Source organism: Chlamydotis macqueenii, chromosome 3 (genome assembly GCF_036417535.1).
Source record: "Chlamydotis macqueenii isolate bChlMac1 chromosome 3, bChlMac1.mat, whole genome shotgun sequence".
Taxonomy (NCBI): domain Eukaryota; kingdom Metazoa; phylum Chordata; class Aves; order Otidiformes; family Otididae; genus Chlamydotis; species Chlamydotis macqueenii.
The window spans coordinates 69,620,371-69,646,175 of NC_141558.1; the positions used below are offsets into that span (position 1 = coordinate 69,620,371).

Genomic DNA, 25,805 nt, shown 5'->3' on the forward strand with positions numbered 1-25,805 from the left:
CCTTGCACGATGCCAGTGCACCTCATGGGGTATTTAAAGCTCCAGTCCTTCTGCTAGCTGGACATCGAGCATCACAACAGCTTCAACAGCTTATAGCAACTGTTCCTCATCTCCACTCCCCTCCCAAATTGCAGTTAGACTACATAGAGCCCTGATTTCTAAAGAATCAAAGCCAGTATGTTCACTCACTATCACCTGCTGTAACCTTCATAGAAAATGTTAGCAAATGACTCTTAAGTATTGAGAATATTTGTTCAGTAGGTTGTATTCAAAGGACATCGGAGAATGCAGAAGAAATATTAGAAAGGGGAAGCCAGAGTGTTTCTGCTTCAGCATGTTGCAATAGAATAAGAAGTTAGAATTTGATGGGGGGAAAAAAAGTCAAGACAACCCAAACTTTCTTTCATTAAACTGCAGCCTATTTTTAAATATTCTGACAGGCTTGCAAACATCATTTTGCAACTGCAGAGAGTAATTATTCAGCCTTACGCTGCACTAATTGTCTGGTTTAAACTGAAAGCCATGCATTGACCAGAGTAACTTTCTTTCAGTGTGACAATATTTCTGTGGAATTAATTCCCTGTGATCCTGATCTAATCCTGATTTCAGTTAATGGCAAGTCTTGCAGGCATCAGATGGAAATACAAGAGTCTGCAACATATATAAAGGTGTAGCTTGACCATTTTACAGTAACAAGTTCAGTAAGGCTGAATGATCGTTCGCACCATACCAGATATAAAAGAGACTCACTAGCAGGAAAGAATTCTAACGTGGCTGCTCATCACTTGAGCCATTCAAAGCAACAGCTCATCTCTTGAGGGGTCAATGCTACATGAGCTTCTTGAACACATCCTGAGATACAGCAGACATCTGACAGATTAAAAGCAGCTGTTGCTTCTGCAGAACCCGAAACACCACCAGGTACCACATGCCTGAGAAATGAGTGCTGCAAATGGGAATCCTAAGGCGAAAGAGTCCCAGAACAGCCTGGCTGTCCCCTTAAAAACAGAAAAATAGGGGCCAGGTGGGCAAGACAGGCTTTGAACAATAACCACTGCTGACAGATTTATTGAATTAACAGTGTTAATCTCAATCAAAATAAGTCAGCCTCAGACAAAGGTTAGCGCAGGTATCTGCAGCATGTATTTTGCTTCCTCTACCTCACTGAGCAAAGAGGTTAATAGATACTGTAGCTCTAGCATAACCAGGGACTTCAGGAAATTGCAGAGCTCTGCCATGATGCTAAGTATAAACATTTTGCCCTAGCGTACACTGTGCCCCTTAGTTCAGCTGAGAAGAATATAAACCAAAATTAAACATGAATAAAACAAACCAAACATGACTTGAAGGTACTAATGGCTTCTCAAGTCAAAACACGGATGGAGGATGCAACAGCTGAGACATATTTGGATCACTACTACACTCAAACACTTGCTTAGATTTATAACAATATAATCTGCTAATAAAAAGGGATATATAGAGGAGCCAAAATACCGTAACAGTCTATTTGGGGCTTTGGCAATGCAATACCCATAAAATACCTGCCCTGAGGACCTGCTATAGCATCTATTACCCATTTCATTCTCAGCTTCCAAATGGGGGAAATAGTTTATTGTGATGAACTAGGTTCACATTATGGCCTTCTGTTTTCTCAGACTGGTAATTTTCTCAGTGCATATCCCACATATTTCTAGTTTAGGGGAATAACATTTATCTGTATTTTTTCACAGTGTACATATAACAGTTATAAGCTGTGGCAAAATATAAAGTGAGCCCTTGTCCATTACTGTATTTTTGTTCTCCACTAATTTCAGTTTGAAGTAACAATAATTTTAGGAAAACTGCAGGGAAAAAAAAATTATCAGGACCTTTTTTTAATTTATCAGATTTTTTCAGACCTGGAATTACAGCCTGCAGAAAATGTCAAAGGGGATAATGGCTGAGGGGAAGCATTAAAACCTGTCCCTAAATGCCAATAATTTGTTGAAAACACAGTTAACACATTTATATGACGTTAGTAGCTCAAGTTGCCTGATGAAGCATCACAGCTTCACTTCCCTTGCGATAGTCTATCCCTGCATTGTTTTCCACAGAAAATGCCTTTAGAGCCAGCAGCATGAAAACATCTCCCTTCCCAAGCATGGAAAGCATGCCCTTTGTCTTAAAAGTTACTCAAAGCAACAGCTCCTGCAGTTTTCAAACCAAAATCTGGAACTTGCATCCTAAAGGAGACCCACAGCAAATGGCAGCAACCAGCTATTTCTTCTCCCCAGTCTGTGGGGAAAACTCTCCACTGGTGTAAATTCTCAAAGCTTCATCAAATTAAATCGGCCTGGACTGATTTATGCTTGCTGGGGATCCGCCCCTTGTCTCACTTGCTGCAGTAGTAAAAAAGATTTGTCTAATGCTGGCACAGAAATTTCAATCACATCTCCATATGGTTTTTTGCCCAAGAGATTACTTTGAGTGAACCTATAAAGTGCTGGGGAGGAAACACTCACAGCCACAGAAAAATGAAGAATATTATTGTGGAGGAATTGTTCCCATTTTACCAATGAAATCACCCAGTTTCCAACTCATTAATTCAGGCTTTTGTCGAGTATAATATTATGACTTTTTCTGTTCATATATATCGTGGGGAGCAGAAACATGGGGGACTTTGGTTTTCAAACACCACTAAAAAATGTAATTGCTCCTGCTAGACCTTACACAGATGCTGGTGTGCACATAAGCGCTCTGGCAGATTTTATTGCTGAATATTGTATGTCCAAGTGACATGAACTCTTTGAGTAGTGCCATTAGGTTTCACTATGGAGTATGAGATCATTCCCAAGTCTCAGATATGCAACAGAAAAATAATATAGTACAATCAGGCAATTAAGTGCACACATCCGGCAACTCTTTACAAGGAGACCTTACTCATACCACTGTTCCCATGACAGGAAGTTTACTTGAATGCAGGCCAGTCAAACCAGTACTGGTTTGCAGAATCAAACCCGAAAGCACTAAAAAAAATGAAAAAAATCAATGACCGTGTTTATCCTAAACTAGGTCACTGCGCTTCTTCTAACAATAGAATTTCCCATGTAAATTGGTTCCTACTAATATCCTATGACATGCCTCCTGTCCTCTTTTACTGCATTAGGCAGTTGCCAGCTTTATCTGGATCTTCTCCATCAAGCCTAATCCACTTCTTTTCAATTTCAACCTGTAGTTAGAAAACAAACAAACAAATAAAAAAAAAAAAACCAGGTAGAATTAACAAATAATTGGGCACTGAAAGTGTGATCTGCACAAATAAAAGCTTTGACACAGAATCAAAGCATTTCCAGACCCAACAGATTTCAAAACCACTACCCCCAAAAATAGCTCAACTGAGGACAAACAACACTGCATTTGCAGTTCAGTTTTTCAGCATCATCTTTGATCAGACAAGGAATTATTTTTTAATGATTCTTTTGCTCAAAGTTATCACAAGTGCAAGCAAGATATGTTTCAAACACAAAGCACATTTTCCTTGCAAATACTCTATGGGGGAGCAGGGAGGAAGAAGAGGAGAAAAACACTGAAAATACCTGGCAATTGTAAAAAGCTTTCTGGACCACGTGTTTCTGGGGCTGCACATCACTCTCTATGCCCAGGGACTTGACTTCTGTTCCAGAGGCACAGGTATCATGAACAACGAACTGGACAGTAGCAAATGGATACCAGTCAGACGGGATTTCCTGGTCTGATCCAAGTTCCAGTTTGTAAGACAGGCTGTGTGGATGATCTGAACCTTGGAAAAGAAAAAAAAAACAAACACCATCAGTGAATTATATTTTCTTTCTTTCCAGTGCAAGGTTAAGATGCTAGCGAGAGCACAGCTCTATCTTTTATTAATACAGAGCTGTTATTATGATAAAGATTATGCTATCTATAACCTTTTCCTACTTGGGCATAAGGTGGCCCCTTACTCATTTTTTTCTCTACTTCAGCACACTTTTCACCATCATTGCAGTTTTACAAATTAATTTGCACAAGATTTACCAGATCCTCCCAGCTTCTGACTAAGAGAAGAATATTACAAACTTAGGGACTGGTTGCTAAATTCAGGCTATTAGGGAAGAGTCTCATTTTTCTCTTAAAAATAAATTTCTTACTCTTTTAGGAAAATAAAAATTGAAAGATCTCAGCTTAGCCAAGGCAGAGATGCCGTCCCGTGTCCAACAACCACGCTTTCCAGAGCTTTCTGCTGTAGGAATTTTACTGGAGTGTTCATGTCAAGTATTACAGCTATCTTGTGTAACATCATTTATTACAGTATGTCTATGGCAGGAAGATAAAGGCACAGCTCAGAGTGCTGCTCAAACAAGATACATCCCAGCTGCCAGGGGCTACCTGCACTCCCTTTCTAACTTGGTTTGTTATAGAAAAAGAACATACCCCATTTCTTCCAAACAAAAGCATTACTGAAGTAACTGTCACGTTATAAAGCAGAGTCCTGACAGACTGCACATGTACTGCAGCATATCCTAAATTACTTTAATCCCGCCTTAGATCCTAGGGACCACTTGCTTTAGCATTTTTTATATGTGGCAATGGTAAGGGAAAGTGTTTCTCCTCCTCCTGGCACACAGAAACAGCGGGGTGGAAAGCCTGCTTTCCAAAGAAACCAAGGTCAGCAGGCTCACTACATGCATGAAAGCAGTATAGTATAATATAATGAAAAGAAGAAGTCGCAGCTGCATCTCCAAATTCTTGAAGGCAAAAAGCAGTAATTCTCCATTTCCCCTCCTCTCCAGGATTTTAGGCATCAGCATAGACAACTAAATACTGTTTGGCTGCAGGCAGAAAAAAAAAAAAAACAGAGATAGGATTGGACATATTTTGTCAAAGGCAAGCCTGGCACTTTATGTTTATGTTTTATCCATTATACTGAACAGCATCTCAAGGTTCAGGCAAAAATGTCCCATTCTTTATGCGCTCATTTTCTCTGGTGACAGGAATCGATTTCGTATTGGAATGAAGGAAATACCGAAGATGGAGTTAACATACACTCAGCTTTATCCATTCCATGGGAAAAATCACTATAAAACTCCACATCCACAGGCTCATGGGCATTTCATAAGACAAAAATAAATTTTAAAAGCTACATCTTCGTTGCTCCTGGGAGCCTTAGGCTGGGTGCATCCTCTGGTCTGTGCTGCAGGTTTTCTTTGCAACCTGCCTCACAGCCTGCCCGAGAGAGGTCTGATTTTAGGAGACCATTTACATTTGAGCAGTTTGATGGTCAGAGTTCTGTCAAACACACATCTCCAACTTCACCAGAATAAAGTCTAACTCAATAAACCATCCGCCAGATTTCATTCCAAGTCCAGTATGAAGTCAGTGGGTCCCCAAAAATCAAAGCTTAAAGAGCATGAAATTCATACTTGTCTTAATTATACTCATGAAAACATTTAACATTTTGTTTTCCTTATATACTTATATACTTATTATATACTTAAATAATTAGTATAATTAATAATTCCCTCTCTCTTCCTTGCTGTTACACTCAATGGCACAGGTAAAACGTGACTGCCTGGAAGACAAGGAGAGGGAAGGGGTGAAAGGAATAGGAATTGTCCTTTGGATTGTCAGCCTCTAAACTTCAGATGGGAGGAGTCTTCAACTCTTTGCCTCCTCTCTTCTTTTTTTCCATGTTTAATAACAACAACAATAATCAGTAGCTTTAAAAGCTGTTTGCTGACTGCAAGCATTTCTCTTTCTGTTCGGTTGACCCCAAAGGCATGCACACAGAAACACAGAAGCATTTACAGTCACGGCTTTGGACAAGGGGCACGTCACTGGGCCAGTGCATTCCTTCACCATCTGGACTCCCTAAGTGGCTGATTTACAGGCATCCTCTGCAGGCTTGCTTCCAGCAGTACTACATCGCATTCGATCTTCATCCTAAATGCTGCTTCTTTACAGAACTACTTGTAATGTTAAAAGAAAACCTGAACTGGATTTCAGAAAATAATGCTATAATACACACCATCTAGAGTCCTGCACCATGGAAGAGTAGCAGCCACTGGCCATGAAGTCACCCAGGTGTCTTTAAAGAAATGTGTACCACAATGAAGAGCCAGCAGCAAGTCTCCAAATGAGACTAGCTGCTTCTTTCTACCAAAGCACAGCTCTAATACATACTCATAAGGAGCTCGTTATAGAAATCATAGGAAGAGGTAATACAACTTAAACTCACAAATGCAAGGGCAGATTTGTAAAATGGACTGATAGGAATCACTGCTAGAAAAATATGTGTGGGTCCTGAGTCTTGGGAATGAAGCTCCCCTAAATATGTCCACTATAATAGCACCATTAAGGTGGGTGGGGAGAAGCAGGTGCCCAGCAATAGCTATCACCAAGCCAACAAAGAGGGAAGGAGAGAGGACCTCACCTGGCAGACTTTGCAACCTACCTGCCCCACCAGTCAAGGCACAACGCTTTACAACCATACAACGTTAAAAAACAACAACCACCACCCAAACCATGGCCCATGACCAAAAGCAGCAGGACTGTCACCTCCTTTTTATGTAAAAGCCTACCACTTAGTTCACTTGCACACAAATTGGGCTCAGAGTCACCCATGCAGCTATATGGCAAGGCTGGTACAGGGGTGGAGGAGGAGGTACCAACTGCAATTTGTGCAAGCTCAGTGCTCCCAGCGTGTGTGAGACACTACTCACACCTCGGAGCACACTACAGGACAGGGTCCTTCAAGGCACTAAAGCATGAAGATTCCCAGCTTGCAAGCTCATAAAGGTCTTAGGCAAAGGAGTGCAATGCCAGGGGCACGCAGCATGTGTCTGAAGTCTCAGGACAGTGACACAATACACAGAGACAGGTAAAACTACAACATTAGGGAATTTATTACTGAAATAGAGGAGGGAACAAAGTCAGAAACAAATATTACAACCACTCGCCAGCTCCTTAAGAAGGAAGTTGAACTAAACAAATGTGAGGAGGAGATGGCGCTTTGTCACTCATGTACACAGTGACATGCAGATCTGTACACCTCTGTGACGTGGGCCTTGTCCACAATCTGCTGCTGGTCATCTCTTGCTGTGGCCAAGCCCATTTCTCCTCCACTAGCACTCTTTTGATCCATAGTTCCTCTTCCAGACTGTCTGGACATAATGGAACAAGTGTCCTGTTGCAATGGGCCTCTCCAACCATGAATCTGCCATCATCCCAGCAACAGCTATGGTGACAGCAGAACCAGCGGTGAAGGAGACCAGAAGCAGCACCCCATTCCACAGCCAACCTGTGAGACGTCATCCCATCTGTGGTTCTACAACCCACCCAAGCTGTGCTCCGCTTGGCTCCCAGGACCTGTTCCAGTCTCCAGTGGTGGTGCTGGGACGCAGCTTGGCAGCACACTTACTTGACTTGGTCTTTGTGCTGTTTGCTGGTTGGGATGGGCAGACTGCATGATGTCAGCAACAAGAGAAGGGTCCTTCATAGCAGCAGCTACAACACTAAGATGATACATCATGCCCTGGCCAGGAAAGTGGTGTGCTCTGCCTCTGGGGCTATGGTTGACCAAGGATCTGAGGAGAAAGAGTTTGTCCAAGAGCAGTAGCATCTTGTCTGGAGTCCGTTTGTGGTTGCAGGAAAAGGGTGTAGATCTAAGGGCTTTTGGAGATCAGATTCAGCATCTTTCCTGTTGTGGGATGGAAGTCTATAGAGAAACAAGTAGAAATGGGAATTGTCTGGAAAATTATTTTGTCTTCTGAGAAATGGAATCCAGAAATAACCACTGCTTGGAATTTTCCTGGACAGGTATCTGATGGTAAATGTCAGATGGCAGATTTGCACTGAGCCCAGGCCTAAATGAGGCATTCCTTCTGGCCTGCTACTAAAAGCTGCTGTGTTAAGACATGGCACAGCTGTGGTTCAGTACCATATGGCACTTAAAAAAATCTCTGGGCTTGCATTCCAGCTAGTGTACATCCATGAGGTGGTCTCAGTGTTGGGATCCAATGAGTTCTGGCATCCTTTCTTTCCCCTAGGTGGTAACCTGCAAAGGCAGAGATGATAGTTCTCCAATGTGAGTAAGGCTACTGCCCCGGTCCTCTGGAGCAGCCTCCACTGGACCCTTTTGCCTACTCCCAAAACAAAGGGTTTCCCCCAGCCCATCCATCTCCTGTACCAATATCAATGTCAGAAGGAGGTACTCACCACTTCACTTGCAGAAAAGTTCCTCTGCCCACTGCTGGGCTGTGGTAGGAGGGTGGAGCAACTTCTTCCCATCGGCTGCCAGACAACAAAACAATCAACCAACACGTCGGAAGATGGTGAGCACTTCCTTACTTTTCACCTAAAACTGGCCAATCCTTGTCATCTCTGCTCCATGAAACTAGTTTCCCAGGCCTTGTATTACACTGGAGTTAGAAGAAAGAGAGGCTGCATGTACAAGATCCTTCTGCAAACAAAATCTGTATTGCTGAATAAGCAAGATGTCGGACAGAAGAGAGAAAAGGTAGTGGTGTGGAAAGACAAGTTGGATGAAGCTGGCATGGCGCAAGTCTGTACAGTTGCCTAGTGGAAGTTAAGACAACATATTCAGGTGCAAGCCCAGCTATCCAAAATGTGGCCCATCAGGCATTGTGGAGACATGATCATCTGGCCTGATGAAATCGAATCACTCCTGAAAGGTAACCAGATAATTTGGAAACATTACTGAGCTTTTACTAGCTAACTTAGGAGACAGAGCTGGGGTTTAGGTCTCTAGGCAACTTGTTAGGACTTCTGTGAATTCAGAGACCTAAGCCTTTCGTGTTTTACAGCTGAAAATTTGGCTCTTACTTCCTAAAAATGTTGCTAATTGTTGCTCTCTTTCTTTGAAGAATAACAACAAAAAAAAGCCAAAACAAAAAAATCAGTCAAACTATGAAACTAGATTCAAACTGTCATTTAGCATTTATATAGCGCTTCAGAAACAATTAATAATCTAACTTGGCTGCATTTACTCACACTATCTATCCTTTATTCACCTGTATGAGTAGCATTCAAGCAACCTTGATCTGAGAAAGGCTCACAAAGCCAAGCCAAAAACATGTGCTGGTTATTTTAGTTAAGTAGTAATTCTGTTTTTGCCAGAATAGGTGCAGTTCTGAAAGTCTTATTTTGAACATGAAAACATCAACAATGGATTTAAATTAGGATTGTTAGAAGTTAACAACTCCTGCAGCTATGCCTAGAGGGTGCATTTATCCAACCTTCTGGGAGAAATGCACAGGAAATAGGGGAGCGGGAAGGTACCGCTGACAAGGAGCAGCTTGCAACGGTGCTGATGCCCGAAGGAGGCGGCTGGGCAGAGGTGGAGCCTATATAACAAAGTCATGGCTTGGAGTTGCCACCTAGGCAGTTTAGAAAACAAGAAGAGCAGCAGCTAATAGTTATTGGGAACCACATCACCTCCCACACTTCAGTCCATGCTCAGATGCTAAAGGCCACCAGCAGCCACACGCTCCCCTGGCTCCATTCCTCTGTATGGCTTAGTCACTGCTTCCTCAGTGACGCTCCATCATGCAGAAGAAAATGAAAAATAATCAGCTGAAGAACTGTTGTTTTACACAATGGCCCAAGGATGGAGGTGTCCTAGCAGGAAGCACGGCAGGGCACAAATTTACACAGCAAGAGATTAAAGCACAGCATTTCCAAGTCGAGTCTCTCCACAGCTCCATGGGTGACACAGATGCGTACAGTTTCTCCAGTGCAAAGACTGGCCCCACAGCCCCAGTACTGTGCTGAAATCACATCATGTTTTACACTTCCTTACATGATGCCCTGATTTCAGAAATGTAGATTCAATTTGGTTTATGCCTTTTCAACCTTTTTTTTTTCTAAATAATGCTAACACTCTGCCTCCAAACTCTCCATTTATATATCTGAATAACTATAGGCAGCTTTTAAAAATCTGGTGTATCTCGCAGCTCACATCAGCTTCACTTGGCCAGCACTCTTCCAAGGAAGCACTTTAGTAGAAACGAGTGTATACTAACATATTTTGATGTCTATAAACAGAGTTAAAATATAACTGCAGGCAACCTTTCATTTTCTCTGTCTTTTTTTTTAAGCCCTGGACAAAGGCTTTTTGAAAGCAAGAGCCTCAGCATATTTTTCTCGCTCCAATAAACACATTATGAAAGTTTAGATATTTCTATTAGATTGACTGCCTCCAGATTTTTCCACACCTTGGGACAACTCTATTTTTAAATTCTTAACTGCATATAGAAATTTTGATAGAGAGGTTTAAAATTTGACTGGGCAGTATTACAACCAAAATATTTTTTGAAATGCACGAACATTTCAAGGATACAAATTATTTTGCACATCTCAGCCAGAGGAATTATTCAAATGTCAAAAGTTTAAGCTACTGGTTGAAAAGAATGTAAAACTGTAGAATGCCACAAAAAAAACCCCACACTTCTTACTTTCAAATAACATAAATCTGAAGTTAATTGTGCAACATCAAATCTTAAGGTGAATGAACTGCAGAGAATTAAAGACTTTGGAAGACTTATGATCTTCTTTAAAATTGTCTGACTAAATTGCTGACTTGATTTTGCAGAAGTAAACCTACAAAGAATATTAAAAGCTACTCAGTCAGTCAGTCCCATCAGCCTTGGGAAAACACAGGGGCCACAGCAGCACAGTGCAAATCCTTGAAGCCTGGAGTGCAAGATACCCATACCCACAGATTTTGAAGACCTGAAAAATCTTCTGCCCATTGGTTCTCCTATGTCTCTCCATCAACTCTTCTGCCCTCTCTGTCCATTTTCCAGTCTCCCCAAACCCTCTCTTACTGCCTCCGCTTATCTTCCCTCTTGCCATCATTTCTCTCCCCAGTCACTCATTTTGGCTTGGCTCCCTGCCTTGCAGTAGCCCGTCTGCCAGTGCTGCGTCTCCTCCGGTCTCCCGCTGCCAATTTCTTGGCAGCCACCAGCATCCTCTCTGAGGAAACAATGAGAGACCCAGGTAGCAAGCAGTGTGCAAAAGGGAGGGCTCAGCCAGTCTGGGAGAAACCATATGGCATTAGCCACAGGTCCAGGTTGACCACAGCTTCTTCCAAAGCAAAAGAAGGGGGAAAAAAATGAGATGACGTTAACACAATGTCATATCTGGGTCTGACCACAGCAGTGTTTGTGCTTTTCCTCCCGCAGTGCGCATCCATAGAAACTGAAAGGCAAAATTGTTGAAGGCTTGAGAGACCTCATCGCCTGAGCAAGACTCTGCACACAAAAGGCATGAGCATTTCCACGCAACAACTCCCATATGGATGACTAAACTTAGCTGGTTTTATTGCTGCAGGTTTTTATGAGGTACCACCATCAGAGAGAACGTGGAATAAAGTGAGAGGCATTTTTTGTCAGTGCAGTTATTGCCACAAATGTACAATCTTAATGCACAAACTCGTAAAGGAAGTAACAGATAACAGCCTTTGCAAAGACACACTCAACTTGCCACAGCAAGTTTGACCACAATACCTTCTAGTTCTGCATCATACCTACAGTTTCTTAAATGATGCTAGAAAGCCAAGATCCAACAGTTACAATACTACCTTTTCTATTAACTGCATGACATTGGGAGATTGGGAGGCCAAAGAATTTCACCTACTAGCATTTGCTTCCCATTCCACCAATGCCTAGCTGGTATGTGCGAAGCATAAACCCTTCCCTCTTTCTTCCTATGGATTTGAGGTTTACTCAGAATTATGAGATCCACGTCCATGATACCGCACCCTTACCTTACAATTACTGACAATAATACATCTGCCTCTATAGAATAAGTTAGGAAAATGTGCTTTAAAAAAACAAAACAAAACAAAACAAAAAACCCTATATTCTCTTCTTCCCAAAAGGTTATTTCAGCTTCTGCTAATACCACCGCACAGATAAAAACCCAAACTACAGAAGCTAATGGAGGTACGCAAGCGTAAAAATAGTGAGGACATGCACCCAAGCCCGTAATTCTATAGCGCAAATTATTTACTTGAGTTTTTATCTGGAAGCCTGTCTATCTTCCACACAACAGCCCTGTAGGCACTCTCATATTTTGCTGTTCCAATGGAGACTTGTATTACAGGATCAGATTCAACCTCGTGTAAAGAGCCAAGGCACACTCTCCTATTCATTTTTGCTTTTAGGGACTTCTGCCTTTGGAGGTTCATGGTCCAAAGTGCTTTGACCCACTGTGTGGGAACAGGAAAGTGTATCATAATGTTTTCACAGTATTTCACAAAGGGTAAACGCATTGGGATTGGAGCAGCTGAAGACATGTTTATAAAAGCCTGAAGTTCAACGTATGCCCCCTGAACCACTACCATAGCCTTCAGAGAAAAGGGAAGGTCTTGCCCGTTAAACTGTGTACTGAAACGCATCAGTTCCAGCCTACAGGCATCTGGGGGCGTAAACTTAATAATTCGCGATTGCTCGAATTCCTGTGCTCTGACACAGTTATGGAAATGGCAGTCAAGAATATCAATCCATTTCTTCTCCTCCTCCTCCTTCTCGAAGTAACGCTCATCCCTCTTCTGGAGCTCCAGGTCATTCAGGGTTAGAAAGCAGTCGGCACTTCCGTTCAAAAAACACAAGCAGTAAATGTGCGTAATGATGGCACTTTCTACAAGTTTTCCTTCTGCCTTAGTGACTTTCCCCCAAAAGTTATCCACTATTTCCAGAGTCATTTCTTGCTCTTCATAATTCCTTTTTTGTCTAGAAATGGTAGGAAGTTTCATTAGCTCTTCCTCGACTGTTATGAGGAAATCGGTGAAATCGTTATAATCTGTGGTGCCCAGCTTTAACATCTGCTCAACCTCTGGCTCATGGATCACTTCTACTTTGGGATGATACCTCCTTTTCTCTGTGTACGACACACACTCAATCTTCACAGTATGGATTTTTCCCGAGACATTATAGCTCTCTAATTTGGGTTCGGACAGCCTACAGTGTGGCTGCAGCTGGAATTCCTTGAAAGGTTTCTCCAGGCCCTTTTCATAATACATCTGCAATACACCTCCGGCTAGGACGCTAAGGTAAATAGGGCCCCATTGTCGAGATGACATCATGTTCTTCTTTTCGGGAATCCTCAGCATGAACGGCCATCCATCTGCTTTCCGGCTCCTGAAGAGGCTGCATGGGACGGCAGGGGAGAGCTTGTGCCATACGTGAGCACTGGAGAAAGGTGGGCTTCCCATGGCATCACAGCTATTGGCTTGCAGGTGTTCAAGCTTCTCACAGATGTAGCTGAAGGAGCCCTGATTAAGGCTTTTCTGATCATGGAAAGTTTCTTTGTCTTTAGGATGACAGATACTCCTGTCAAGCACTTTGTCCTTCCTGTGTGTGCTAAGAGTAGCCGATGATGTGCTGAGAGAGCATCCTTCCTTCCAAAAAGGACTGGAAAAAGCACAGTCGCTCTGGAAGTACGGGAAGTGCTCTGGTGCCGATGACAACTCTCCTAACTCCTCACAGCTTCCTGGCAGATTAGGGCTTCCTTCATCTGTTGATTTAGAGACCGAAGTCTTAACTGGATGCTCATTAGGTGAGGTGTTCAAAGGAAGGCTGCTCGGTTTCTGCAACGTTAGGGATGAGCAAATCCCGGGTGATGGAAGAACATGAACGTTCGATGGCCATTCAGGAATGGGATAAAGGATGTGAAGCCCTGGCTTTGGGATGCATGGACTTCCTGGGTAGTCTCTGGTAGGTGTAGTAAGTGGAGAGTTGCTGGGGGGTCCAGGACTTAGGTAGAAGTCAACTACAGGAGATGAGAGTGGAGTGCTGCCTGTAGAAGATGATCTGCTTGAAGACTCATGCACACTAGACAGATTGAGTTTAAGGCCATTTGCTTTACAACTACTCTGATTATCAACTGCTTTCTGAGGTGACTGGAAGAGCGGCTCATCATCAAAGGTGACCCAATTTGCTGGATTTGTGGAACACATCTTGTAGGTGAAACTTGAGGCACATGTATCACCCGCAAACCATCTATGAAGAAGCAACAGACATGAATGGAAAAAAATTCTCTTGAAAGACAAAACAAAGAAACCCAACCCTTATAAAATTCAAACCACATAAAGCTTAAAATGTGCATGCAGTTCATAAATCTAGTGTACTTTGTGTTTTACATGTATAATCTGAGACACTCATGTGGAAACAGATAAACTCCCCATGAATCCCCACCGCTCTCCCGGGCTGGGTATCTACGGGAGATCTAAGCTTTATGGGCTCTTCAGAGTATCTGATGCTTGCAGCCTCTAGATCAGAGGGAGCAGAAAGTCCCACAGCTGTACAGGACTGCTTGCATAACACTTTCTACTATACCACTTATCTGTAGCTTGTAATACGGAGACAGATTTTCTGTACTAGTCCTCTGCTCCAGGTGAGGTTTCCCCTCCATCCCACCACTAAACAAAACAGCATTTTACTAAGAATGGTGCAGCTGTTTCCTCGAACAAAATTAGGAGGATGGGGGGGGGACATTTTTGTTGTTGTTGAAGAGCTGTAGCAACTCAGTGCTGATGGCAAAGGTACATATCCTACAGCCATCAAGGCAAAACCAGCCCACTAAGATAACATGTGCAATGAACGGCCAGTTCCTGAGGACTCTCCAAGGCAGATGTTCCCCTCATGCGGATGGGCACAGGCAACAGAGCAGTTGCATGAGCATCCCCAGGTGAGAGGCAGCAGGGAGCGTACTGTAGCCACCAGAACTGGCCTGCAACTCATCACCCACTCCATGCTGCTATATGAGGTGCCTTCTGCCAGGAGTGGGATGCGCAGATTGGTCCTAGATGCTTTCCAGACTCGGGCTGGAATCACTTCACATCAGTTCCTTCAACTCTGATGGAGACATCAGAGTAAAGTTAGAGGTGGGGTGGAAAAGCATTAGACTTATAAACAAGTAGAGTTAGCCTGAAGGATGAGCGATACATCCCTATTGAAGGGTAGACGACAAGCATGCACTGGAGAAAAAGTGCTGGTGAAACACAAGTCAAGGCCAAGTAACAACATATGCATCTGGTAAGCACTGAGTTGGCTGGCAGCCTGGAAAAAGTACGGGTCTTTAAACCAATTAATAAACTACACTTCATCAAACAAAGTATCTTTGGTAAAGGGCTCAGCTAGATGTCCTCGGAGCAGGACTGCAACCAGTAATTAATTAATCTTGCCTTCATGGTTTTAAATCATGCACTGAATGTAAATGCTCACTGTGTCCTTATGCAGGATATGTTGTCCCCAAAGTTTTTCCTCCCCACTGCTCCTGACCAATGAAGAAGCGAGCAATAAGTTGCTAATGACTGAGTAACTGAGTACAATGAAGCACTGCAGGGCATAGATAAACACTGTTTATTTGAAAAAAAAGTTACTCTTGTTAGTAACAAGGAGGGCCATGAAGATGAGCAGAGGGCTGGAGCACCTCTCTTATGAGGACAGGCTGAGAGTGTTGGGGCTGTTCAGCCTGGAGAAGAGGAGGCTCTGGGGAGACCTTACAGCAGCCTTCCAGTAGCTAAAGGGGGCTTATAGGAACGATGGGGAGAAACTCTTCAGCAGGGCCTGTTGTGAATCGATGAGAGGTAATGGTTTTAAAACAAAGCAGGTAGATTCAGACTTGATATAAGGAAAAAATTTTTTACACTGAGGGCGGTGGAACACTGGCACAGGTTGCCCAGAGAGGTGGTGGATGCCCCATCCCTGGAAACATTCAAGGCCAGGTTGGATGGGCCTCTGAGCAACCTGATCTAGTCGGAGATGTCCCTGCTCCTTGCAGGGGGGGTTGGACTAGATGACCTTTAAAGGTCCCTTCCAACCCAAACTATTCTATGATTCTATGTTTTATCAGAACATATTCATGTTTGCCTGAAAGCACGAGGCAGGCAGAGTTCATATAGACAAAACATAGGTTCTGCACATATGTTATGCCATTAATTAAGGTTAGATAACGATGACTTAAAGCCATTCCCCTTCATGCACGCACAGCCATAGTTAGGCCGTTTATTAATTGCACAGCACTACAGCTTATAATCATGTAACCACAAAACCAATTCTTTATACGTAGCATTCAGAGAACAGTTTCTAGAGATGCCAAAGATCAGTCAAGTCAAATTTTATGCCATGAGTCATTATTTTTACCATTTTCCCATTATTCTTGGCCAGTTTATAGCCTTTAAGAAAGCACCACAACCTGTGGCACAGCCCACTCACTCCACTGCTGAGCAAACAAGAGCTCGCAATGGAGGACTGCTCTGGTCCTTCATCATTTTTTGAACTCTCGACCTTTTTGTTCAGGAAAAGTATTTGCAGTATGCTAGTTATTTTATAAGCACTCTCCTCTCCACTTACAGAGAGAGAGAGAAAGGGAGCAAACAAGTGACAAATGACTGTCATAGCTCAGACACACACAACTACCAGTGTATCCTTCACCCACACAATCACTTCATCAAAACAAAGTGTAGCAATGGAAAGAAAAATCACAGCTATTCGGTCTCCGACCTGCTCATCATTTTTTCCTGCCATTCCACACCCTTCTTTCCCTCTGGTTGCCGGTACCTCTCGTTCAGCAGTAGATATTGATTATTTCTAGACCGGGAAGTTTCAAAGTTTTCAGACCTTGCTTCATCTTAACAAACCTCGTTTCGTTAACGACAGTTTACGCGATGCCAACTTGGAGCACGCCTTTTTTCTCTAACAGCCAGGACCCTGAGGCACGCTGGTAAATAGAGAGCATGAGGAAGCGGCCGCAAAGGCTGCCATTAAAAACTCCTCCGGCATTTATAGGAGATAAGGGACTGCCAGAGAAAGAAAAAATCACGCCGAGCAAGCGGAGAGAAAGCCTTTCTCTCTGGAGGGGCTCCGGGGATGATGCAGGGGTACAGCACGAAGCTCGGTGGAAATGACGGTGCGTTCAGCAGCCTGGGAAGGCGCAGCTACTCGGTGTGACTGCAGCCACGCTGAGGGGGCAAATCACAAAACACTGAGATGCGTGAGTGAAAAATAAAACATAAAACAGGAATGCAAGTACATACAAATGTTGTTTACAGTAAAGAACACATTCTGCAGCCTGTTTTCCTTTCTCGGTAGAAATTAAGTTTTTCAGCATCCTTTATTATTTCCAGATGTTGATTTTTTTTTTCCCCAATGTCTGTTGCTATTCACTTTTTTAAATGTGATGTTACAGATTACTCGGCAGTTTTTTTCCTGTTACAAAACACAAAGATGTTTGAAATTCACCTGCCAAATATTTAACTGCAGTCAATAAATGTCTATGAAGTAAACCACTCTGGCAGATGGAACTCTCATCTGCAGTTACAATACCCTACACATACCTGTCATAAGCTGTAGCTTTCACCTTTCATTACTTTTCCAGAAATGTATTTAAAAAAAAAAAAAACAAAAAAAAACTGATGTCAACAAAAACACACATGCAAGAAGTAAGTGTTGAAATAGATAGCAGTTCCCCTACTATTGCTCACTGATCCTCAAAACCGACTACTAGGAATGGAGGAAAAAAAATCCAAATGGATCTTTAAAAGCTGTTTTTATAATGCCATGCTAATAAAAGGAAATGCCCCCATGTGTTATGGGCAGCACCATTCATCTAGTATTTAAAAGAAAAAAAAAAAAACAAAACAAAACATTTATAGTCTTATGCTACTTTACATAGCTTGTTCTCTGATGCTTTTACATCTGCACAACTCCATAAATTAATCTTTTCTCACAAGTTATTTTTTGTTCTAAAAAGTGCTCCAAATTCCTCCTTAAGAATAGGACATTCTTCCTCGAAATGGCAGGAAACTCAGGCTTTAGGGTAGATGTGTTTTGACTTCAAAAAGCTCCCATGGGACCCATGTAAACGTAACCCAAATGTTTTGGGGAAGAGGAAAATGGTACAAGATGCTATTGATCTCTATTACCACACATGTTATGTAGCCCATAACATTGAAATTACAAGCACGTGTGGTACCTCATTCAGCAATGCGACGGGAAATACCATTTTTAGAATATTGAAACTGCAAACAAAAAAGCTGGCTGAAATAACAGTTGATCCTAAGTACATCAATTCCAGTGAACCCAAAAGCTGTGACTCATCTCAATTCATCCTCTTCTGCCTGAAAACAATCTTCCCATTTATCAGATTAACTCAGTCCCTCAGCATTTAATGAACGGTAGTTGTGGCTTAATTTCTTCATTTTAATGCCTTGAGGATATAAAGAAGAGAAATCCTATCCTATTATTCAGAGATTTTATAGGCTGTAGCTATTACTGGGTCCTTTGTTGCTTCAAAAATCCCAGATCAAATCTGCAGAAAAAATGCTGCTCAACTTTTCTGCCTTGCTGGGGGATGCTGTTATCTCTTCGTACGGTGAAGCAGTAATAACAACCTCCTACTCGCTCCAAGGTGCAATTAAAGGTATTGACTTTGTATTTTTAATCCAGATATGGCTTTGTCCTCAGCTAGCTGAGGATGCTGGCTTGTCATCCAGCGATGTCCCCCACCACCCTGATGGAGTGGCCTTGCATCACCTCCTCGACGGCAGAGAAGCAGCAGCATCTGAACCAGCACAGCGCAGAACCGAACCCCCTGAGTATCTGGCCCCCAGTGTCTTCCCTAACATTTGGAACCAGTTAAAACCCCCAAGCGCATCTCTGTGGATTTAAACACAAAGGTCCTTCTTTTACATCTTGGAGGAGCATGAGGTCATCTAATAGGGAATGGCAGGAAGACACCTCCCTTCGGCAAAACATAAGGCAAGTAAATGCAATGTTTAGTAGACAGTACTGGCATTCCAAAATACACAGAAAAGCATAATTTTGTAAATACATTCTTTATTGCCTTTAGCTCCAAAGGCCATTGTGGCTTCAAAACTATTAAGCTATACATCCTCTAAATAAATTCCCTTTGTAACACCTGAGCATGTATCTTACATGTGCCACTCCCATGGTGGGGTCTTATTAGCCAAATATCAACCTCACGGATTGTTTCAAGATCAAAAAACAGATTTACTTACACACAGTGTGACAAAACAGTTAAATAATCTCTTCAAAATAAGCTGAGCTCTTGGCACAAGCTACTCCATTTGTGGACAACGTCTGGTGGTTATATTTCCACCCTTCCAGAATGACTACAGACCCCATACACTACTACACATCAGTTATATTTCCAGGAACAACGTTGTCCATTGCACACAGGCTACACAGAAATTGAACAAAAAACTCCACATGTTGTGTATGCTGTGGTGAAGCTGTGCCTTAACGATACTGTATGAGTTGTTACCGTTTCTTGTACAAATATGTAGACAATTTGTCAAGCATTTTGCCATAAAGTGTAATAGTCTCACAGGAAAGCACAAATTCTCTGCAGTTCAAGCAATAAAGCACATATGGTATATAAAATACCCTAAACATTTGTAAGCCCTTGCAATATCCAAGTAAAATATGGCAGATTTATCTCTGTATTTTACAACCACATTCTTTGCATCACCATTTTGTTTATTATTTAACTATGCAAAGAACTTGAATACCTTCTACATAAAACACTGCTTGATTTATGTTGATTTGCCTCTAATTTCTTTTTAAGACTACATATGGCTGCACTTCTATTTAACTCGACATCTCCTAGACCAAAAAAAAATGTTCTCCAACCTATACCTCTGGAATAAACATATGCAAAAGGCACAACTGACAGGAAATAGGAATTTCTTGGCTTTCGCTTGTATTTGGGATATATACATGGATTACGTCTCCCACTGCATTACTCATTTCATTACTTTTAGAAAATAAGGAACTGGTGTAACAGTCAAAAATATACACTGACTTCAAAGTGTCATGTGAACTGGTATTTACATTGCTCGCTCTCTGGGGCACATGCGCTCGCAGCTGATCTGTTTTAGTTGGAATTCCTTACTCTTGGCCCCGAGAGCTGGAGGAATTAAAGCTTTCAGCTTCTGACAGAACGCATGTCCACAGAGCAAAGGCAGGCGTAACTCGTGCAAACGCCTCTCGCTATTACTTGTTGCTGCCTTGAGTCAAAGGGGAGTTTATAAATAAGGTGGTTGGTACTTGCACGCACAAGCATGAAAAAATTAATGTTTTTAAGGGCATCAAAACAACACATCACAATACATGCCCAAGCAGAGACAATGCTTACTTTCCTCGCTAGGGAAAAGGATACGGCAAAGGCTGAAAAAGCCTCAAGACAGGGTGGTGTCACACAGTTTGGGATGTGGGGGACTCAGCACCACAAGGGCAAGTACCAACGGCTACGGCACTGATGCTCCCTGCATGCCGGGAGAGTATCCAGCGCTCGGGAGGGATGGTACACAGAGGAGCCTGAAAAAGGAGGCCTAGAGAAAAATACCTGCTCCTCTGCCTCTCAGAGTCACATCTCATGCTTTAAAGGCTGCAGCAGATATGAGATTCACATGGGAGGGAAAACCTACAGGAAGGTTGCAAAAGAAAATAAAAGAAAGGCAGCAGCGGTACCAGATTCACATCTCTAATAACTATTCTAGCCCGCTGGGCTGTTCTTAAAGTGGGTCTTCCCCAAAGGAGCAGCTCCTCTTCTTGCTCACAACAGAAAGAGGTTGGACAGTGATGACCTTCCAGTTTATTTGAAAATTTAGTGATGCTATTCAAAACAATTCCCATCTTTCCCATGGAATAATCACCCAAACCTCAGCTGTTATGTGCTGTAAATATACTTCTTTTCATGTCTAGATCCCTTCTAGAAGACCTTCCCTAACACTCAGATATGAAGTCATTTCAAAGCTGCCTCAGAAAGACAACAAAACAGCGTGTATGACTGGTCTGGTGTGTAACACCATCGGCTTCAACCGATCTCCCCATGTACTGTAAGGCCCAGTTCCCACACCCTCCCTCACGCTGCACCAGCTGTCACACCACTGTGGGTGAGTCAGTCCAGCTTGCTCCTTCAGTATTTTCTTAGTTGGGAACAGAAATCAAGCCTAGTAAAACAACATTTTACTGGGAGTACCCGTAGGATTTTACAGCGAGACGCCAAAGATGCTTTCTATAGAAACTGAAAGATTTTCATAAATCACTGCAGCAGTCACCCCGGATCTGCACCACTATTCCTCTCCAGGCTTTCTTACAGAGTTTATTATCACAAAAAATAACTTTCAGAATGGGATAAAATAAACGTATAGAAAGCTAATTTAAGTGTCATTGGGAAAGATACTGGAATGGACACCTGAAGCCACTCTTGGAAGTTACTCAAGAGTGTCTCCACCAGTGCCTGCAGCCAAGCACGGAGCTGCAAAAAAGAACAGTAGTCCTCTTACCCTAAGGCCACCTCGCTCACCTGAAGGGAATGATAAAGTTACTTGCAGCAATACTGTACTGCTTGCTGTCACTTGGCCAGTATGCACATTACAAAACACATGAATCAATGAATGCAATGGCACGGAGAAGTCAATCAAAAGCCAATCTCCAGCACTTTCTAACATTAAAAAAATAAATAAATAAATAAAATTCCCAGAGGCTGGGAGAGTTGGGACTGTTCAGCCTGGAGAAGAGAAGGCTCCAGGGAGACCTCAGAGCAGCCACCAGAGTTGCTGGTGTGATGCAAGATGTGATTGCATCTTCTTGAAACAAAATACTTACATGTAGCTGTGGCCTCATAGAATCATAGAACAGCTTGGATTGGAAGGGACCTTCAAAGGTCATCTAGTGCAACTCCTCTGCAAGGAGCAGGGACATCTCCAACCAGATCAGGTTGCTCAGAGCCCCATCCAACCTGGCCTTGAATGTTTCCAGGGATGGGGCATCTACCACCTCTCTGGGCAGCCTGTTCCAGTGTTCCACCACCCTCATTGTAAAAAATTTCTTCCTTATATCCCCTCTGAATCTACTTCCCTTTATTTTAAAACCACTACCCCTCATCGATTCACAACAGGCCCTGCTGAAGAGTTTCTCCCTGTCTTTCCTGTAGGCCCCCTTTAGGAACTGGAAGGCTGCTATAAGGCCTCCCCGGAGCCTCTCTTCTCCAGGCTGAACAGCCCCAACTCTCTGATCCTTAAATGTTTTGTAGCTGGAGATTGGCTTTTGATTGACTTCTCCATGCTATTGCACTTAATTTCTTCCTATTAAGTGGTTAGACAAAATATGTAAATAATTTATAATTCATTTCACCATGCAGATGCATGTTTCTCTCATGTATACAACACACCTCTCCAAGGGTCATTCTTCTTCCTACAAATGAAACCCCTCAATTAGAAGATGGATGGGGAAGAGGCAGAGGTTGCTGGGCTGTTGAGCTGTGGGGAGCAGCGCGGGTGCACCCCTGAAGGGTGCTTCTGCTCCCGCTCCCTTTCAGCTTACTCAGCCAGTCCTGCTTTATCCTCTCGGAAGCACACTCCTCTTCAGCATCACCATAGTGACTGCATAACTTACGCTCCGTGGGCAGATTTCGGACAGCCAATGGACAACGGCAGAAGAGTCTCATGTAAACTGTTTATTGACACTAGCTGACATTTTACTGTACAGAAGGTTTGGGTTTTTTTATAATTAAAAAAACCAAACAAACAACAAGCCCTCAGCATAGTGGTCTGGCCTGCAAGAAACAGGAAAATAAATCTATTTTTATTTACAGTATTTTTGCCAGTCACTAAGTTAATGGAATGTTACTACATCTACTGAAGTAATTTTTAACTATGTTTAGGCAACATGTTATTATTAGGAATGCACAAACATCCCACAGAAGTACTCTGGTCACAGCAGCGCTGCAGAGGGCTCTGGCAAGGAGTGGAACACCCCAAACCCCTCCCTCTCCCCTCCCCCTGAGCAGAGGCAGAAATTTATAATATGCCATCAAGCAGCAGAAATGCAGTGGCTGTCTCAATTCTGTAAAATCAACAGCCTTTTTTTCTTAGGATTAAGCAGCCCGCTGGATGGAGAAAAAAAATAAAAAAATTAAAAAAAAGGGGGCCTGAATGCTTTGGCACACAAATCACATATCAAAATATTAAACTGGTCATGGTCAGAAACAAATTTAAACCTGGTCCTCTACTTGTGTTTGCAGTGTCCAAGCGAAGTGATGGATGAAACACCACAAAGAATACATGACACAAAAGTACACTTCAAAAATGCTGTTCTCAGCAGTGAATAATAAAAACCAGGGAAGCTAATGGAAATACTATATTTAGCGTATTCACTGCACAACATAATACACTCTCTTTCTTTTTTTTTTTGGTTCAGAGTCAGTTTTTAAATCCTCATTTACATTTACCTCATGCTTTAGTGCCCAGCAAACAAGCGCTAGCACCTTCCTCGAGACTAACACAGGACGCAAGATCTGCAGAGCTCGCCTACACAGGAAAATTACTGCCTGACAGCTCTTAGTTACGTTTTCTGACAGACCAACTCTCTCCTCAACTGCGGGATACTCCCCTTCTCCCTGCCTCAAAGCCTTATAAGAATACCAGCACGAGCGAGAAGGAGGGTCACAATTGAATCCTTCTTTATTTATTTGGATAGCGGTATTTTTAATAGCAACTGACGACAGTCATGTCAGAAAGCATAATTCATAACACAGTCACCCAAAAAAGCCTCACTTGGGTTCCTCTCCAAAATCTTTTTCAGACAGGGCAGCCTGGCTTTCTGAAGCAAAAGACTTTGGCTCATATTTATACCAGTCAGAAACATAAGAAATGGAGAGGTGGAGTAGGGGAATCTTGTTTACCAAAACATGAGGTAAAACACTGTCCCTGACAGTGCATCTCTATTCATGTAACCGGCTGCATTTCATGTTGGGGTTAACATTCACACACAGAACAATTTAGAAGCTTACATTGATTTGCTATTCAGAGATCTGGATTTGAGCAGCGATATCAAAAAGCTGGCCCATTAAGCTTACAAATCCCAATAATTTTTGAGGTGACTGAAAACCACATTCTTTACCTGTGCAGAAGGAGATGAGGAGAAGGAGAAGAACCAAATCTGAGCATGAAACAAGAACCCCATACCTGCCTTCGGGCAGAAATTCCCAGTGGTGTAATTTACAACCTCAACATCAGCCAAGTCTATGCTCCAGCCAGGCTCTCTGTTGTACAAACGCCGTCTGTGCTCAACCACGAGCAGTTACAGAGGGCACTGCTAAGCTCTCCTCTGCTCATACATACAGTCGAGAAAGCAGCCAACCCTATCTCATAACATTTTCTTGCTGCAGGTGTGCTTTCAGGGCACTAAACCAGGCAACTCAATGTTCTCTCTTCAGCTATCCTTTTTTCCTCTTCTCTTACAGATGCAGAAGAGTGTCAGCCTTCAGACAGGGAAAAGTGAGTTAACAGCAAAATGAATAGTTCACATTCAAGAGCCTCAGGCTCCAAAACTTCTGTTCCCTCCTCCCTTCTCCCCAGGGAGTTATTAGCATGCTCCCAAAAAAAAGCTAAGTCCTGTTTGTAGAGAAATCAGCGAGGGTTTCTAGGGCGCTCCACCTCAGAGAAAAACATCCCTGCGGGGGAAGTCAGTGTAGACTTCCATAACTTAACTTTTGTTGGGCACCCACAAAATACCTTAGTCAGCATTCTTTCTAGCACACTTCAGCAGTGTTATTTGCCAGAAGTGTCAGAACACCTACATCTTTTAAAGAAACCCTACAACTTACTGAAGTCGCCCCTTCAGTGAGTACTTATTTAAAACCAGAAAGTGAAAAGTTTCTATATTCTTTCTCACCTACAATATGCTTGAAATACCATCTCTAGTGTTTGCACTAGGGGTATATATGGTAAATGCAGTCTAATAATTTCAGCCCTGTGAGGCACATCCTTCTGCATCTGCTCTGGTTGTTTTCCCAAAGCCCTGCACCCCCCTGCATGTACAGGAGGGATGTCTGCAGCAAAGACTGCAAACGCCGTGAGCTTACATGCATAGCTGAACATCATCAGCTGAACCACTAGAAAATATGAGAAAGGCTCCAGGAATTCATTTCACTTCAAGCATTAAATTACAAAAAAACAAAAATTTGCTTGCCCCAGTCTCCTCCCTAACAAGGCAAAAGTCGTGTGAACTTCACCCTGCAGGATGCCTGTCATCCCACCAATTTCTGTAGCAGTTCAAAACTCCGGGTACCCCACACAAAGCCATCCTCTTTTTACCACTTCTACTTTAAAATAAAAAAAAAAAAAAAAGAAAGAAAGAAAGAAAAAGAAAAAGAAAAAGAAATAGAAATAGAAATAGAAATAAAAGAAGGAGAAAGAAGGAAGGAAGAAAATAAGGAAACAAGAAAAGAAAAGAAGAAAAGAAAAGAAGGAAGAACAGAAGGAAGAAAAGAAGGAAGAAAAAAAAAGAAAAGAAAAAAGAAAAGAAAAAAGAAAAAAAAAGAAACAAAAAAAAAAAAAGAAAACCGAAAAAGAAGAAAAATAAATAGGAAAAGAAAAAAGAGAAAGGGGAAAAAAAAAGATAAAAAGAAATAAAAGAGAAAAAGAAAGAGAGCCAATCTTATTTTTTTTTTAATCCCGTTGCTAAACCAAAACAAAGCAGCCCCATCCGCCGGCCCGTCTCAAGCCAGGACACTGGTCTGCTCCCCAACCCCCGGGAAACCCCCACTTTCCACGCAACCCCCTCCGCGCCCCGCTACCGCCTCTCCGGTCCCCGGCAGCAGCCTCCCCTCGGGGCTCGAACCCATCCCGCTCCCTAAACCTCCCCCTTCCCCCCGCCCCGGGGCCCTCTCCTTACCCGGGAGTCACCGCCTCGGCGCCGCCATGGGGGACCGCCCGTCGCCGGCAGAGGCGGCAGCAACCACCGGCCCGGCAGGGGGCG

The 25,805-nt window shown here is 42.8% G+C and overlaps 1 protein-coding gene across 4 annotated transcripts; it reads right to left on the bottom strand.

Annotated features, from left to right (window-relative positions):
• Positions 1 to 2,722: 2,722 nt before the first annotated feature.
• STON1 (stonin 1) lies at positions 2,723 to 25,805 on the bottom strand. Of its 4 annotated transcripts, none has more exons than XM_086745157.1 (4): positions 25,722 to 25,805; positions 12,025 to 14,015; positions 3,576 to 3,778; positions 2,723 to 3,208 (listed from the first exon to the last, which is right to left on the bottom strand). In XM_086745157.1, the coding sequence occupies exons 2-4, from the start codon at positions 13,970 to 13,972 to the stop codon at positions 3,134 to 3,136; spliced, it is 2,226 nt and encodes a 741-aa protein (XP_086601283.1). In that variant the 5' UTR covers positions 13,973 to 14,015; positions 25,722 to 25,805; the 3' UTR covers positions 2,723 to 3,133. The 4 variants fall into 4 exon arrangements, 3 of the variants coding, with proteins under 3 accessions (XP_086601283.1, XP_086601285.1, XP_086601282.1); XM_086745159.1 differs by lacking the exon at positions 25,722 to 25,805 and adding an exon at positions 24,011 to 24,175; XM_086745156.1 differs by lacking the exon at positions 25,722 to 25,805 and adding an exon at positions 23,946 to 24,033.

Coding starts and splice junctions, on each gene's coding strand:
- STON1 (XM_086745156.1), bottom strand. CDS start 23,992: ATGCTCAGATTTGGTTCTTCTCCTTCTCCTCATCTCCTTCTGCACAG. Junction 14,016..23,945: donor CCTCATCTCCTTCTGCACAG/GTAAAGAATGTG, acceptor GCTTCTTCATAG/ATGGTTTGCGGGTGATACAT. Junction 3,779..12,024: donor GCTTCCAGATAAAAACTCAA/GTAAATAATTTG, acceptor TTCTTTTCCAAG/GTTCAGATCATCCACACAGC.